Consider the following 17,143-nt stretch of genomic DNA (forward strand, 5'->3'; position numbering starts at 1 on the left):
TGGTCTCCAAAACCTATTTCAAGTGGCAACTGTGAAAACAACTACTAAACTTATGCGAAGCAACAAATACAACAAGCATTAAAACTAGACAAAAAATAATATTCACGAGGCAGCCAAAGGATTATTAAAGGAGAGGAGAGGGTAGGAGAAAGCGCAAGGGGTTAATAGATATAGGAATCGAGTATAGCGTCATAAAGCGATATACAATATATGCAAATGCCACAAATGAAGGGAGAGGAAGCCCCCGAGAACAAAGCAAACACAAATCATACAAAGTACGAGTAAATAATTATATATTGAAATGAAACAGTCTCATGCAAAAATTTTGTTATTCATAATTGTCATGGTGTAATTTTTTAACGATCAAATATTTTTCTGTCCAATTCTCGAAATGGTGTCAGCGATGGAACGTTCGTTGGAGATGATTAACCATTAGCGTATGAAGCTGTCTTGTCTTGTAATATTTGTATAATTTAGTTCTATTGATTATTATGATAATTTTGGATGTATAATAGTTTTTCTTATATGAATATATATATTGTATGTATATGTATATTTAAATGAAAAATAAAAGAAAATCAATTAAGTTTAAACCTTAAAGAGAATGGAAAGCAGACATACCTTTAATTTTTATGAAGTTTGTAGCCAGTGGGATCGATCGGAGAAAGGAGAAACGCATTCGAATGTCTAATTAATTCCTTTATTCATATCTGTTGTATCAATCAATTCTTGCTCAAAGGCTCACATAAAATGGAATTTCATTCTGTATTATTGGGTGTTAGACTTCATTTTGTGGCTGTTTGTTGTTAGTTGTTTTATTTGATTTTGTTATTTTCTTTGAAGTACGCCGATAGGCAATTAATTAGACTAGTCACATAATATGGTTTAAGATGATATAATACGCGTTTGATTCTAAGAAATTGACATTTTTGTTTGTGTGTCCGTGAGTGTGAAAATTGTTCATGTCTTCGGTTTATACCCAGTTCCTTGTGGGTATAAACCTTTCCGAATTTGTATGTTGATTGTTTTTGGTTGTTTGGAGAGCATTGCAAACATTTGCTTGCATTGAGTGGTGTGTGTGGTGTCGAATGAATGTTACATACAATATTCGAGAATTGTATATTGAAATCAAATACGCCCAGGGCCGTGGAAATATAAATGCCATCAATATTGCTGATCGGCACTCGAATGCCCTACAAATTTGACTAAACCAAAATCTTATCAACTAATTGGGTTAAGGAAAACGATGAGATTTATCAAATTAAAAGCGTGTTTGATTCCAGTTTAAACCATATTATATAGCTAAGACGTGGGCGGAGATCTACACAGAAGAACGTATCAATGTCGTCGCTCTAGACCAGAATCTCTGGATCGCGGATCTCTGGTCAGTGTGCGTCCTCCAAATAGGTGTGGTTTTCTGTGTGTGGGGTATGTGTGGGGTTTTGGTGTTTTTTGTTTGTTTGTAATGTGTGTGTTTGTAAGCTAAATTAAATACAGCAGAGCCGGGTCTACGTTTTGATAGCTTCTTTAGAAATGGCTTTGTCTGTGTGATTTAGTTTTGTACGGGCAACGGGGGCGGAGGGTAGGCGTAGATGTCGCCGCTGTTGGCCATCATGTAGGGTGCCGCCTGTGTGGGCACAGCATACTGGGGGCGGTAGGAGTTGGGCATGCTTGTCGGTCCGCCGTTGAGGGAAACTGTCGCCATGCTGGAGGACATTGAGGAATACTGTCCATACGCCTGAGGAGGCATACCTCCTGCGGCTCCGGCAGCCACCGCTGCCTGTTGTTGCTGATGTGGTTGCTGAGCCTGCTGCTGCGGATGCTGCTGCTGGTTCACTGGTGGCGGCGGCATATTGGAGAAGTTCATGTTGTACGGCGAGAAACGGGAGCGCTTCTGGTCAATGCCGTAGTTGGCAGCCGCTGCCATGGCTGCATGGGCAACTGCGTCGGGCAGCAGCGGCTGTTGCTGCTGTGCATTGAGCTGCTGCTGTTGTGGATTTGCTTGCTGCGGTGCACCTGGGCCGCTCTGCACCTTCGGTTCGAAACAAGCGGCATTGGGGTTGAAGCGCGAGAAGGCAGCTCCGTTCTGCTGCTGTTGCTGATGTTGTTGCTGCTGTCCCTGATATCCCTGGTGGCCCTGGGGACGATAGCCGCCATTGCTGCCCGGATTGGGTGGCGATGTGCGCGGCTTCTGATCGAAGCGTGGGGCGCCACCGCCGCCGTTGAAACCATTGCGATTCATGTTGCCGCCACTGGCGTTGTTGTTGCGGTAGTTATTGCCGCCGTTGTAGCCTCCGCCCATCTGCTGATTGCGACCTTGATAGCCATTGCCGCCGCGGTAACCGCCGCCCATTCCACCTCCGCGCTTGTAGCCTCCGCTCATGGACATGCTCAGCAGCTTTGGATTAATCTCCTGCACAGAGATTGAACGAAAAGTGTGTAAGAAATGGGCAAATGCAACGAGAATGCAACTCCAATGCAGAAGACTCACCTGATTGGCCTCGCGGAGGACTTGGATCAGATCATTGGCCTTGTTGGCATTCGAGTGCGTGAACAAGGTGTATGCTGTGCCCGTGTTATTCGATCTTCCGGTGCGCCCGATGCGGTGCACATAGTCCTCAGAGTTCGAAGGATAATCGTAGTTTATAACGAACTTGACATCGTCAACGTCTGTTTTCATTTCATTTCATTTATATTTTTCATTTCGAATTTGAAAATTGAAGAAGTATGAAAGAAAATGTTAAAAATATCGAATCTTTCCAATATGCGGGGGCGAAAATAGGATTCTTTCTCAATATTTACTCAAAAAACTATTTAACAAAAACGGAAACTTATTCATGTGTGTGTGTGTTATAGTCTATTTCTGTGTGTGTGTGTTTGTTGTGTCCGTTCGAGTGTACATAGTGTGTGTATGTGTGTGTAAGTGTGTTGGTTAATTGAACTTAAAATACATACTTTATCGAATCGGTCAATGGATTTTGTCGTTCTGTATTTCTGTTTTATCTTTCTTTCTTTTTTGTTTGTTTTTTTTTTTAGTTGGTTTTGTACTTTGAACAAAAATTTCGCCATCAATACTATTAGCGTATATTAATAACTATACATCTTTGGCAATTAGATATATGTTTTTTCTATACTGCAGAAATGTGGACCTCGACCTTTGTCTTCTCATCATTCTTAAATATGTTTTTTCTTATGTTCTTTCTTTTCAATACACAAATCGTAATATAAATGTTTTTCTTAAAGCTTAATGCATACAAGAGAGACGGCTTGATTAAAAATTATGATTATAGTTAATATAAGGAACACACATACGGCATACGGCTTGGGTACGGTATGGTTATAAGCTTATGATAGATAGAGGGTGCTCTCTGGATTTGATTAGTTTCACTGGGAATGATTATTCAAGGGGTGCGGGGTGGGGGCTGAATTGGGGTTTTATGGATTCTTGGGGGAGGGGGTGAAGTTTGAAGTTTGAAGGCTGAAGGGTGAAGGGTGACGGTTGAAGGGTGAAGGAAGGGGATCGTATAGCTATGGTTAGGAAGCACTAAATTAGCCTAGTACTTACCCTGACAGCGACCTAGGGTTTAGATTGGGTTAGAGAGATAGATAGGCTTACGCTCAAGTGAGTGTCCCTGTTGATCCTGTCCCTCTGCCTGTGACTCTGCCTGTGCCTGTGCCTGTGCCTGTGGCTATCTCTGTGGCTATCCGTGTCCTGGCTATCTGGACTGGGTCGCCGATCTCCGATCTGCTAGAAACTTAATAACTCAACCCTCAACTTGTATATATGTATAGCTTTTTTCTCATTAACTTTATCTTCTTTGTGTATATGTTTCAACTTTTTCAACTTTAAACTTTTCATTTCTTTCGTTTTGTTTTTAGTTTTTAGTTTTGTTTCTTTTCGTTTTTGTTCATTTTCTTTTTGCCATTTTTAAAAATCGAAGTCCATTTCGTAAAGTGCTGATGATATTTTTGTTCACACACAAATTTCGGTTTTATACATAGAGTAAGGAGCGACGTAATATAAATATAGAATACTTTATGGTACATAAATAAGCTAAGGAAAATTAGCATCAGTCAAAAAACTCGTGGGCCGCAGCAAAATGTTGCAATTACTCAACGTTATTGATTATTTAAATAACTTAAACAACAATAAAAAAAAGTTCAACAAAATAATATGGTATATAGATATTTTTTTTTAAGTTGAGTTTAAAGATTGTTTCCTTGCATTAAGGGATTATTTTGTTCTTTGATTTAAGATTTGAAGGTGCACTGGAATTAGTCACTACAGTTTCGAGTTTCGAGTTTTGTTTGGTTTTAGAGTATTTTGCTGGCCGCTGACTCCTTGACTGACAGTAAATTGCATTACGAGTACATGTTAGGGTTACTCAAAACGTGATTCGACGAGACACAACTAAAGACTATGAGCAAGAGAGAGAGAGAGCAACAAACTAACGAACTAAAAGTAGTAATCAAACATCATATAACCAGCAATGCATGGAGAACAAACACATTCCCCTCATTATTTGAGCCCACACCAGTTCTTCACACACCCTTTGACATTCGCAAAGGGTCTTCTAGGTCTTCTAGGGGATTGAAATCGGATGAGGAATCGGATTTTGAGGTGTATCGCGAATCAGGATGCTAAGCGGCGGCTCGCCTCGGAAGGAACCGTGAAATCGTGAAACCGTGGAACCGTACAACCGTTTAACAAAAAACAAAAATCATCGCAATAACAAATGATCTGATTATCTCGGATCGGTTATTAGATTTTGGTTCCGTCTCAGCCGGAGCTGAAGCTGGAGCCGGAGTACAATATAAACCTGGTCTGGACCAGCTCGCATCCCTGCTAAATAATAATAATCTGGGATTATTGGACTTTGGATGCTTCGGATGCCAACAGAAGCTGGAAGAGAGTCGAATAACTTAACATGCAACATATAAACGTAAAATAACTTAACCTATAAATGCAAAAAGGTCAAGCTCCCTCACTTCGGGACAAGTGAGAGACAAGAGATGGAGTAATAGATTCAGATTCAGATTCAGATTGAGAGCGTGAAGGAAGAGCAAGAGGCTGGGTCGGTGTTGGCCGATTCATCGCTGACGGATGCTCTGGGACGAACCAGGAGACGTCGACGACGAATCACAAAATAATGAAAGAAACCCCACGGGATGCTTGATCGATCCACAGGCAACAATTGCTTGGTTATGGAGAGAGAAACAAGAGGTGGCTCAGTGCCGACCAAAATATGTCTACTCACCCAGTCCGCGAGCAGCCACATCTGTGGCGACCAAGATCGAGTGACGTCCATTACGGAAGCTGGACAAGACAAAGTCGCGCTCCTGCTGCGACTTGTCGCCGTGAATGGCACATGCACGCCATCCCTGACGCGAGATATTGCGAGTGATCTCGTCCACTCGCTTCTTGGTCTCCACGAAGATGATGGTCTTGGTCTCGTTTTCGGCCGAGATGTCCGACAGAAGCTTGATCAGCTTCCCCAGCTTTTCGCTCTCGTCGCAGACATCAACGATTTGCAGTATGTTGTGGTTGGCGCTCAGCGTGAGCGACCCGATGTTGACCTGTATGTAGTTTGTGAGGAACTCCTCGGCTAGCTGGCGCACTTCCTTGGGCCAGGTGGCTGACCACATCAGCACCTGACGATCCGGACGAATCTGCTGCATGATCTTCCTAATCTGAGGCTCGAATCCCATGTCCAGCATGCGATCGGCCTCATCCAGCACCAGGTAGGTGCATCGCTTCAGCGTAGTGGTTCCACGCTCGAGGAAGTCGATCAGCCGTCCCGGTGTGGCAATCACGATCTCCACGCCACGCTCTAGGTCCCTGGCCTGCTGTCCCTTGGGGGCTCCACCGAAGATGCATGTATTGCGCACATGGGTGTTGCTGCCGAACTCAATGGCCACCTGCTGTATCTGTTGGGCCAGCTCGCGAGTGGGAGCCAGAACCAAGGCAATGGGTCCATCACCACGCTCCAGGCGCGGCTGGTTGTTGATGTGCACTACAGCGGGCAGCACGTAGGCCAGGGTCTTGCCTGACCCAGTCTGGGCCACACCCACCAGGTCGCGTCCACTCAAGGCGATTGGCCAACCTTGGGCCTGGATGGCAGTTGGCTTGGCGAAGCCCTGCTTACGGATCTCGTTCATCACGTAGTCTGGGAAGCCGCCCTCCTCGAAGTCAATACTGGGTGTAGGCACCTGGTCCCCCTTGATGGTGATCTCGTTGTTTGTGAGGAAACTCTCGGTTTCCCCCTGTGTCCTGGCTAGAACCGTATCGCACGGCTTGTAGAAGTTCTTGCGGAACGGAGTCAGATTTACCTCGGACCAGATTATCTTCGGCAGATGTGCGCCGTGTGTGGAGGTGCGGTTATTCTGGTTGCCGCCGAAGCCGTGATCCATGCGTGGACCTTGTCCAGTGCCGTTCATGCGACGTGGCCCGCCATTGCTAGGTCCGGCAAAGCCGGGATAAGGGGCAGAGCGGTTGCGCTGGAACATGCCAACGCCAGCAGCTCCGCCGCCGGGGCCGCCCATGCGATTGGGGGGCATGCCGCCTATTGCACCTGCCCCTCCGCCGTAGGCATTAACCTGTCCGTTATACCTGGAACGATCGTGGTTTATCATGAATACAAATTTAGATCCTTACAATTCAAAGATAAATTTTGAAAAGAAATGTAAAGGTTCTTTTTTTATGTAATTTTTTTCATGATTTACTGCCATTTTGAATTTATTGATTTTCGACTGCTTAGCCGAGTGCCGCCGCTTGTCCGAAAAAACGCGTAAAAAAACAAAACTAGCTTAGGAAATACTTGTGCACTTACATGTTCATGGTTTTGTGATGTTTAATGTACAATTCTTCGCGAAATTATAAATTTTTATTGTAATTTTTTTTTCTGCGTTTTCACTTCACGAAATTTTCCAGCCCCGTAAATGAAGTGTGCCCGCAGATTTGTGAATAAAATATACCACCGGACATTCAGATATATATCGAAATATTCCGTGTCATTTTGAGAATATACCTAAAAATACCGATGGGGAAAACGAACATAGCCCACTTAGCCCCCCTCTTTTTAAACAGGTGAACATCTTCAGTAAAAAAAAACGGAAAATGATATGGTATGTAAATTCTCCTTGTATATCCACCCCCTCTCTTTTCTTAAAGCCTAGTACTCAGATCGACGAAATATGCGGTCGACTAAACGTGTGAAAAATTTCATTAGGGGCAGAGTGTGACCAGGTGCACATGCTCTAGGGTTACACTGTTAAAATCGGTTAGAAATTCAAATTTGTATGATATCAAGCAGGAATATATTATGTGCGGGCGCTGTGGAACTGGAGGACTACAATACACATCATGTTCTTATCTCATTATCAATTAATAAAATTAAAATATAATTGGCTTTCATTCGATTCATTCGATTTTTAGCCGGCTGGCACTTGATCGATTGCTTCCTTCCTGCTGTTCGTCGACGAAAGATCGAATATTTTTATATTTGCTCGTTCCACTAACCATACAGTATACAGTATCAGTAAACATTCGGTATACTGTATGGTTAGTGGTGACAGTATCCAGCTCGTTCCCAGAAAATACCATCGGTTGCTTTTCCAGTATTAGTCGTTCGGATATCATACGAATATTATTCCTGATTGGTTCGACAAAGCTTAATAGATTGTTCTTGCTCCGATCAGTCGACTGCTGTCTCAGACGTTGATGAATCATGGACTTTGCAAAGGAATTGCAAAATATTTTGGATGAGTTGCGTATTTCCGACAGTGATCGCACCAACTACACTAAGGATGCTATAGAAATCCAAAATCATGTGATTGAGAAATTAAAGTTGGCAGACGATAATTTCCACAAAGCATTTGATGGACTTAGTCTTGGAGGTAGGTTATGGGGCTAGCGGAAACCTTAGTTTTTCGTCAGCCAAATGAGTAATCATTGCTTTTTTTTCTAGGAAGCTACTTGGATAGGGTGAAATTGAAAACCCCTGATGAATTTGATTTGCATATGAAGCTGAAGTTTCCATTCCCAATAACCCCGGAGAATGACGAGAAGGGATTCGTGCTCTTGTGTGCAAATTACCACAATCATCCTATCGTAGCCGGCAATTACATAAATCGAAAGAATCTTCAAGATTGGTTACGCGACGTATTCGATAGGGCGTTCAAATCAAAAGTAAGTCTTCGATGCAAGACTGGAGAGGAATATGACGTAATCTACACGGCCAAGGGCTACGGATGTGCCCACACCATTGAAGCTGAGGGGGAGACTCGTTCCATATCGTTCGATATCGTGCCAGCATTCGAGTTCGCTTCGGCCCAGTGGCCGTGCGGCAATCCAGGCATTTATAACAGCCGTAAGAAAAATATGCGTAAATTCCCATGGTTCGCTGTACCGCAACACAAGCCGGGCTCAAGGGACGATCAGCGAACCTTTATGGTATGTGCCCCCCATTGGGAACGCCAGGTAACGCAGGATATGGATAACTTCAAAAATGTGTTGCGCCTGATGAAGGGATTGCGCGACGCTCACGCGACCGATTTTCCTCATCTATCAAGCTACATGATGAAAACTGTCTTGCTCCATCAACTGGGAAAAGTTAGCTGGACAATGAATTTGTCGACTCTCTTTATAAAGATGTGGAAGTGTTTGGTAGATTATCTACTAAGTGGCTATATGAATTTTTTTTTGGTAAATGGCCATAACATTTTTGATCGGATGAGTCGTGGAGAAGTCCACACGTGCTACACTACAGCTTCACGCTTACTTGCGGAGCTTCAGTATGTTGAAATTAATAAAAACTACGACGAAATCGGCAAACTTTTTAAAGTTTTTGATTAAAACAACATTTGTATACATTAAACATTTTGTATTTGTGTTCTATTCTTCCAAATAAATTCATATCTTCGCCGGAAATGCTTGCCTTGCAAAATCTCAGCTTATTTTTCCAGCATCGTTTTTTTCTTTTATCAACACGAAAGAATTCTTCACATTGGGGGTCGAAGCGTTTAATACCCTTCCAGATGGATGTTTCATATGGTGGTCCGATCTGACCGATTCAAGAATGATCTGTCTATTAACTAAATAATAATAAGGAACATTTTATGGAAATAGCTTCAATACTGATAAGACTAGGTAGAGAAGACTAGAACGTAGGTTGTACAGTCGTACGTCTACGTTTCTATGCTCATGCGCTTTCGATCTCCCTATGACGAATTTTTGTTCAATTTAAGTATATTCTGGGATGTCCCGAACTATAAATGCGACGTTAGCAATCGATAAACAGGTACTGCGCACCTTTGTCGAGATAATAAGAAGATAATGAAGAAATAATAAGCCTAAAACGTTACGTTAGCGAAGATTAGGTACAATTTCTGGCAATTTTTTCAGTTAATTCAATATGTAAGAGACACATTATGAAAAATCTTTTCTCAATAATCATCTTTCTTGTAGTATAAATTAATCGAGAAAAATACAAAAAATAAAATACCGAAAAGTGAACTTTTGCTTCTTTGAATGACATGGCATAATCCGATGTCATATTCATGCTGATCACAGAAAACATACCATAAATAATTTCTGCTCTGAAACATTAACAAATTCCCTACAGATTCTGCTTGTTGTTCCCACAATACTGCTGACTTAAGCAATCTTCGCTCGGATAAAGCCCAATGGGAGGGAGGAGTGGCAGCATCGATGAGGAGCTGACTCGACTAAAACGATGATTGAGGGTACGGGTCCATTGGCAAGGCTAAACTTTCAAAGAGCTTTGCCGATTCCGATGAATGCCGATGATTGAGGGTACGGGTCCATTGGCAAGGCTAAACTTTCAAAGAGCTTTGCCGATTTCCCCCTTCTTCGAAGGCAGACGGCATCCATGGAACCAATGGAGTGTCGTGAGCATGAAATCCAACATGCCACACAGTACGAGTACCACATTGCATTTGACATTCTAGGTAGGGGGTTTGATTTTATTACTCTTACATATAATTTACATGTTGAGAGGTAATTTAGTTGAAAGAATAATGAGAGCATTTGTTTTTAAATGTGTGTTTTATAGGGTTTACTTAGGAATACTATACTCCTTTAAAATAATCATATTAAAGCTGTCTCTGCTATATGCACACTATACAATTAACGTATAATGACTACAAGTCATACTCGTATGATCTAAGGTTCTAAATTCCTACTTAAGCAAGATCACAGTTGGTACAGGGAGCACCACCCCCTTTCTGAGAGAGAGAGCGAGAGAGAGAGAGCGGTAGAGAGAGTTCCGCTCTAGAATAGACCCGATCCGGCCATGTTCTCGGAGAGGATCATCTTCTGGACATCGCTGAATACCTCGCGGATGCAGCGTGTGTCAGTGGCCACGGTGAAGTGGTAGTAGCACTCCCGCTCGGAGGTGATCAGATCGCTGTTGTTGCGCGAATGACGCTTGAAGGGCTCCTGGGTGATATCCACGAGCTTCTGCTTAATGAACATCTTCGTCCAGTCGCACTCATCAAAGCAATTATCCTGCTGCGGCCGCTTGCAGAACTCCTCGTACTCTGGGAAATAGTCGACGATGTGCTTTCCAGCCCTGATCTTCCGCTCCATGATGTCGTACTTATTGATAAACACAATCAGGCCGGCGGAGGCGAGGAAACGGTTCTGCCAGACGCGCCGGAACAGCTTGAGGGCCTCCTCCAGGCGGTTCTGGTTAGGATCCTCGCGTAGATTCTGATCGAATTCGCTGCACGAGACAAGAAACAGCACTGCCTGTATGCCCTCGAACACCTGGATCCATTTGTTGCGCTGATCTCTCTGTCCCCCCACATCGTACATGCGGAACTCCTGCTCGCCGCCTCCCAAGCTCTTGGGCACGGGCACCCGGAAGGTGATTTGCGAGATGCCAGTGGTGATCTTCCGACTGTGTAAGATGTCCTCAGTGCTGGGTATATACTCGCAATCGCTGATCCTCACAAAGTTGTCGAGAAAGCTGTAGAATGGAGAGAAAATAAGCATTTAGTAAGGCATAATCCTTTAAGATTTGTGGCCCTGAAGATAACTTACTATTTGGCACTGTCCAGCAGGGGGAATTCATTCGAGCGATCGTAGCAGGCACGGATACCGACATCGTTCCACAGAGTCATGACGTGGTCACAGTACTCCTAAAATGCAAATAAACAATTTGCTTTAGTATACATATTTGGTATTAGTCATTGAGTAAAGCATAAAACCATGAATGACTGGCATGTGGCCTCCAACAAACGCCCCACCCACCCACTACCCACTACCCTCAAAAAAGTCTTGTCTTAATCTTATCGTATCGTATCGTATAAGCCATATAATGACCAGAGAATAAAAGATAGATAGACGCTGGCTCTCGCTCTCTTTACAGTGGACTACGACGATGATTCAGCCGGCGGGCGACGATCAAAGGCCATTCATCCGGACAATTGCAGCTGTGCGCCACTATTCACGTAAAATCAAAAGTCGTTTCGAGGAAGTCCGATTTTTCGATCGGACAAACACCAGAAACACTTGCTTGGAAAGTTTTTAGACATTCCAGAACGCAACTTAATGGATCGTAATGGTAATGGTAATCAATCACACCGCCAGATACATGGAGAGAGATAACAGAAAAATCGATTCAGCGAGCTGGAGGAGATTTGACGCAAGTCTAATGCTTGTGGCAACGTCAAAGTCGTTTGCTTGATACCAACTGCGACAAAACATTCTGAAGTGCAGCGAGCAGGGATAAGATACAGCACTAGCACTTTGACAGTCCCCATGTCAAAGCCCCCCACTTGAGGCCACCTAAGACAGACGCCGCCTGCTCACCTCATTCATGTACTCCGGAGCACCTCCGGGCAGCGACAGGATATAGTCGGCACTGCGTTCGCTGGTGCAGCTGCCAAAGTCCAGGCCCAGGAGGCTCATCTGCAGCACTAGCTGGTGGATCGAGTCGTGGATGTTCTGATAGATTTCAGGGATACGATCGCGCCGCTCACTACAGAGAGAGGGAGGAGATCCTTGAGCATTAGGTAGAAGTGAGAATCAAGGGAGAAACTTACTCATCCGTAAAGCCATTGATATGCAGTATTCTCATCTGTTTGAAGATGGTGGTCTTGCCGGACTCGGCAGTACCCAGCAGCAGTATCTTCACGGGGGAGTCGCTGAATCGCTTCTGCATGTCCTTGATCATGTGATTGTGCACCACTTGGAGCTCCTCCTTCTGAGCGGTTGATTGTTTAGCCGACGGCTGGCGCAACCATCGGAGAGGTCTGCAAAAAAAATAAAAAAAACAGAAGGCAAATTTACTTAGCGACTTGTTTTGCGACTTCTAAGGAAAACACGCGACACGGTCAACACGATCAGTGCTAGCTAGCGGGAAAAGAACAGATCTATATATAGGAATGGTAAATGTTTGCATACACCCCGAAAGAGGCACACAGAGACCCAAACGATACGATACCATACCATACCATACCATTCCCCCAACTACGGGCTCTAACGATGCGCTTGGCCCTGATGTATGTTTAATTAAAAGCACACAGAGCCGATACAGAGTAGACACAGATACTGCTGGGTGGTGCGGAGCGGTGCGGTGCGGTGCTACAACCGACGGAGAATACGCAATAGATAAAACCGCAATGGACCCGAATCGTGGTCGTGGGTGCTGCTGCTTAGTGACGGTCTGAAAGCGAATCTGACGCATTGGCGGCGGCTTTTTTTGCCAATACGAGTATTCCCTTCCCCAGAACCGAGAACCAGAACTACAAACTTTAATTAGAAAGAGGGTGCAGATCAGAAGATATAGATACTGAAGCTCGAGTGTTCACGAGCAGCGTTCAGGCATTATTACATATATCGAAAAGGATATTGAACAAAGTCTCTTCTAGAAATCACATGGAATCGATGATGAAATAATAAAAGAATCAAGTTAATTCAGCATCTAGCATACCTCGTGATCAATTGGGACGATTGGGGCTTGAACATGAATGAAGATACTCGTATCAATAGTGCGGTGTTCGCATTCCAGACAGCCAGATTGCCCCGAAAAAAACATGGCCCATATCCACTTTTAATTTGGGGCACTAATTGCAGTAATTGGCAGTGGAGTGGAAACGTTCTGCAAGCCCCAAAAACCAGACGCACTTTGGCACCAGAGCATTATTATACGAGTATCTGGTTTATATAGCGCCATTTGAGTCAGGCTGAAATCGTTCATGCCACAATCGAATCGATTCGATTCATTGGGGGAGGGATGTGGCTGGGGAATGGCTGGGCAGGGCGTTTGCAAACTTTATGAGGGGCAATTCTAATTGGGCGATTGCCAAAACTTACTCAAGACCAATGGCTTTGGCTCTGGCGCTGGATGGATTTCGAGCTTATCAAGGCGCCCGCCACTCCAGAGATACGGGACCCAAAGCGTTATCAAGCCATTCGGCATCGAATGCACCATCCCATCCGACCCACCAGCTCCGCGATGCATGATGAAACCTTCCTTCATTTGTACGTTTTAATTTTTAGGGCATTAACCATAACCTATCCACCAAAAAGGTCGATCTTTCTGATGAATCATAAATATCGGCCCCCACCCACTTTCATTGGAAAGAGGGAAAAATTGGGAATTTCTAGGTGGGCGTTGGTGTGGCTATCTTTACGGTACTCACTGTAATTTCATACTTGATTTTAACGGGGGCCTTCATAAATGTAGCCAATAGCGAATTTATGGCTGTTTACAGAAAAAAGAAAAGACAAACCAGAAAAAGGAAACCCAATCGGTGGTCCGTTGACCTCATACCCATGCGCTTGCCTGGCAACAGAACACTATATCCATCGCCGTGAAGGGAAACAAATAAACACTGGCCGTCGTGACAGGTGTCAAATGGAAACTTGGAAATGTGGAAACGTGGAAGCGTGGAAACGGGGAACCGTGGGCTGCTAATCAAGGCAAATAACCATAAAATGGTATAATTTATTCAGAGATTACACGCCAGCTGTAAGTAATTAAGTTGGGGGAGGCGAGCAATTATGGAATTATGAACACAACAAAGAAGGAATTGCATCAGCAAAAAGACATGAGACGGCCAGAGAAAGGATCGTGGATGGAAGAGCCTTCGCTAGCGAAAGGACTGGCCCCCAGTGTAGTCTCAATAAGCCCTGACCTTTGGCGGGCCATCAAGTCATAAAGATAATATGCCTTTAATAGAATTAAATTCATATGGACATATATTGGACACCAAATTGATTTTGAAAAGGTCAAACGGTGTTGATGGATGGTCGTCTTCCCTCGCCACTTCCCCCTCCATCCAAAAAGATAATTTCCGCTATCTAACTGGCAGAAAGTCAGACTGGCAGACTGGCAGACTGATTGGGGACTTCCTAAAAGCAGAGTGTGATTAATCCAAATATAGAAATTGGGGGGAAATGGGGAATATCCAATATTAACATCGACACGATATCATTAATCACGTACTCCTTTCGCTGATAGCAGTACGAACAGTCAGAAAGCTTTTTTTTTTTTAATGGAAAGAGCTCATTTAGTGGGTTGACTGGGTTCGGTTCTGTCTGGCTAATCATACTGATTGGTGGCCCCACCACTGGGCTTTGGGGCCTGGGGAAACGTCGATTTGCGGCAACTGGCATGGAAAGTCTCCACTGATAGGACAGGATGGGGGAAGAATCGGATTCCCAGAACAGAACAGAACAGAACTTAACTAATACTAACCTTAATTTCATGTTTCTGAGTGTTGTATCAATTGTGCGATTGATTATGTTTCCGCTGACAGTGTCTGCGGTAACGACGACGGTAGTACGATATCTGTGCGATTTCTGTGCGATTTGTTGATTCTCTGCAGCACACACGCACGATACGATTAGCGGTACTATTGGTTTTGTTGTTGTTGTGTTTGTTAAATACTTTGAATTCCTTTGGTTCTTGATTGCAGCTCTTCGGATCTGCAATACTGTTTATCGAGCACTTGAGTTCTTGTCACTGCAAAAATAATATCCATTTGTCACTCTGGGGGGATCTGGGATGCGGTTCCCTTTCTGTTTTCTTTTTTAAAGGTGTTCCGAACACGTCTAACACCGTTTTATGGTTCACACAGCACTGAAAGTCGAATCGAATGGAGCGATTTCTTAAATATCAGTTCGTTGCCGAGAGCGGTACGAGCGATAATACTGACAGAGGGAGAGATAAAGAGAGAGAGAGAGGGCGGTGGGAGATGGGAGGTGGGAGCCGATGGCAGTCCGAATCGTTTGTTAATTGCTTGTACGGGTGTTCAAAGTAAGAATGTACAATATCATTGATAAGATAGCGCCATGAGAACCCTGACACGCACACTCCCTGTCGCACACAAAAAAAAACACACGCGACAAAGAGAGCCAGCTAAGAGAAAACTGGAAGCTCTTACTCGTAAAAGCGAAAGAGTAGAATGCACTGTACATCATATGACCATCAAGTGCATAATTCTCACACACCTCCGTGTCACTGTCAAATGGAATTTAACCCTTTGTTGAGGGCCTCTCACCAGGACAGCCCTTGACAACCCAAACACCACTCCATTTGACAAACAAGTCAAGGATCGGCAGAGCTAAGCAGTGCAACGTAGTAAACGGTTTGCATACTGCTGTGGCAACTGTTTTGCAACCAAGCGACCACGCAACCAGTGGGTACCCCACCCCCCACCGTCCAGCACTTCAAACAAAACACTCGAGAGAACATGTAATTAAAATACAATGCCCCATTCCCAAGCTCCAGCAACTCATCCAAAAACAGCGCCACTACTTAAGCCCATTCGAACTCTTATCAACCTTCGATGATGTTGATGGCTCATAACCACTGGGGATTTGACCCACTCCCCGTGGCTGGGGCTCGTAAATTGTGTTCCAGCTTAAGGGTTTTGTCGATAGATCAGGGCAGCAGGGCACCCGGTGACCAGAGATCTCCAGAGGTTTGTTGCTACGGGAACCCAAAGGCTGCAGCTGTGGCTGCGGCCGGTGCTTGGGATGGGGCCGGTTCAAGGGAGTTCGTGGCCATCTTTGTTCTTGAAACATTGAACCCTACGGTCACTGGGGGGGTGGGTTTCATAAGTCGCCCCCCCCCCCCTTCTGCCAGCCCCAAGGTCGTTAACTGTTCGAGCCACCCACTTATCGGACAGTCGCACGAGTATGATTTCTCTGATTTCTCTGATTTCGCTGATTTCTGTGATTATGATTCTGATTTCTACTTCTCCTTCTCTATAGAGACCCACTTTATAGATTTATTTGTTTGTTTGCACAACCGTCTGGCAGGGAGACACCGCAGGAGTCACCGACTGTGATATTTGGGCATGGCCCTGTCTCATGTCAGCGAAATTGCCAGCGAAAATTTTCCTACAAATTGAGAGTCGTAAAGCGGTTTTATGGATCGAGCCCCCCCACACACACACACACACACACACACACACGATAAACGGATACTCGGATACTCGGGCACTCGGATACACGAACTATACGTAAGCGCCACAGTGAAAGAAGGCATGATACTTTGTACCACAAACATTTCCCAATAACTCGATTAGTTTGCAACAATATGTACTTTCAAGCGATACTGAAGAATTACTTAGGTTGACATTTTTCGGAATGGAATGTTAACCATTTTGTTTACGAGAAATAACCACATGAGAAAGAAAGAGAGAGAGAGAGAGAGAGATGAATGAATTCAAAGAATTCATGCCAATCGAGACTTGATGTACAGATATACAAACCCGAAAAACAAGTGTGCATTCATTTCCCAGTATCAGTCGCGATTTGATATTGATATTGATATTGGATTCTAGATCAGACGGATGTCGTCGGTGGTGTGTTCTGCTGATTTCCGTCTGGAATTTCGACTTCCCCTCACGGCTCCAACGGAAGACTTCGAGGCAAAAACAACACACAAATCTATCGTATCGTTCGAGGCGACAACGACAACTGACTGCCGAATAGAGTCCTCCCCCAACACATGGCAATTTCTTGGGCTTATATAAATCTGATTTCGGGGGGGATCATAAATTGTGATTCGATTGGAACGCATGTGGATCGCGCGGAGCGATCGGTGGCGCTAATCATGTGGAACATTTCATTGCTTTCCAAGTAATCTGCTGTTGATAATAC

The 17,143-nt window shown here is 44.3% G+C and overlaps 3 protein-coding genes across 4 annotated transcripts; 1 reads left to right on the forward strand and 2 right to left on the reverse strand.

Moving 5' to 3' along the window:
- Nucleotides 1-684: 684 nt before the first annotated feature.
- LOC6900167 (ATP-dependent RNA helicase DBP2) lies at nucleotides 685-6,978 on the reverse strand. The gene is made up of 4 exons (XM_002135470.3): nucleotides 6,831-6,978; nucleotides 5,259-6,610; nucleotides 2,492-2,670; nucleotides 685-2,413 (listed from the first exon to the last, which is right to left on the reverse strand). The coding sequence occupies exons 1-4, from the start codon at nucleotides 6,836-6,838 to the stop codon at nucleotides 1,553-1,555; spliced, it is 2,400 nt and encodes a 799-aa protein (XP_002135506.1). The 5' UTR covers nucleotides 6,839-6,978; the 3' UTR covers nucleotides 685-1,552.
- A 623-nt stretch (nucleotides 6,979-7,601) lies between these two features.
- Nucleotides 7,602-8,929, forward strand: LOC4812402 (uncharacterized). Its single transcript, XM_001352800.4, has 2 exons — nucleotides 7,602-7,896; nucleotides 7,968-8,929. Exons 1-2 carry the CDS (start codon nucleotides 7,728-7,730, stop codon nucleotides 8,852-8,854), a joined length of 1,056 nt encoding a protein of 351 aa, XP_001352836.2. The 5' UTR covers nucleotides 7,602-7,727; the 3' UTR covers nucleotides 8,855-8,929.
- Nucleotides 8,930-9,956: 1,027 nt separating this feature from the next.
- Galphaf (G protein alpha subunit f) lies at nucleotides 9,957-16,790 on the reverse strand. Of its 2 annotated transcripts, none has more exons than XM_015188409.2 (5): nucleotides 16,753-16,790; nucleotides 12,070-12,279; nucleotides 11,837-12,005; nucleotides 11,066-11,163; nucleotides 9,957-10,991 (listed from the first exon to the last, which is right to left on the reverse strand). In XM_015188409.2, the coding sequence occupies exons 1-5, from the start codon at nucleotides 16,773-16,775 to the stop codon at nucleotides 10,292-10,294; spliced, it is 1,200 nt and encodes a 399-aa protein (XP_015043895.2). In that variant the 5' UTR covers nucleotides 16,776-16,790; the 3' UTR covers nucleotides 9,957-10,291. The 2 variants fall into 2 exon arrangements, with proteins under 2 accessions (XP_015043895.2, XP_002135505.2); XM_002135469.3 differs by lacking the exon at nucleotides 16,753-16,790 and adding an exon at nucleotides 14,730-15,125 and having other exon boundaries at nucleotides 9,964-10,991.
- Nucleotides 16,791-17,143: the final 353 nt, after the last annotated feature.

This window comes from Drosophila pseudoobscura, chromosome X, assembly GCF_009870125.1.
Source record: "Drosophila pseudoobscura strain MV-25-SWS-2005 chromosome X, UCI_Dpse_MV25, whole genome shotgun sequence".
In the NCBI taxonomy this organism is placed as follows: Eukaryota; Metazoa; Arthropoda; class Insecta; order Diptera; family Drosophilidae; genus Drosophila; species Drosophila pseudoobscura.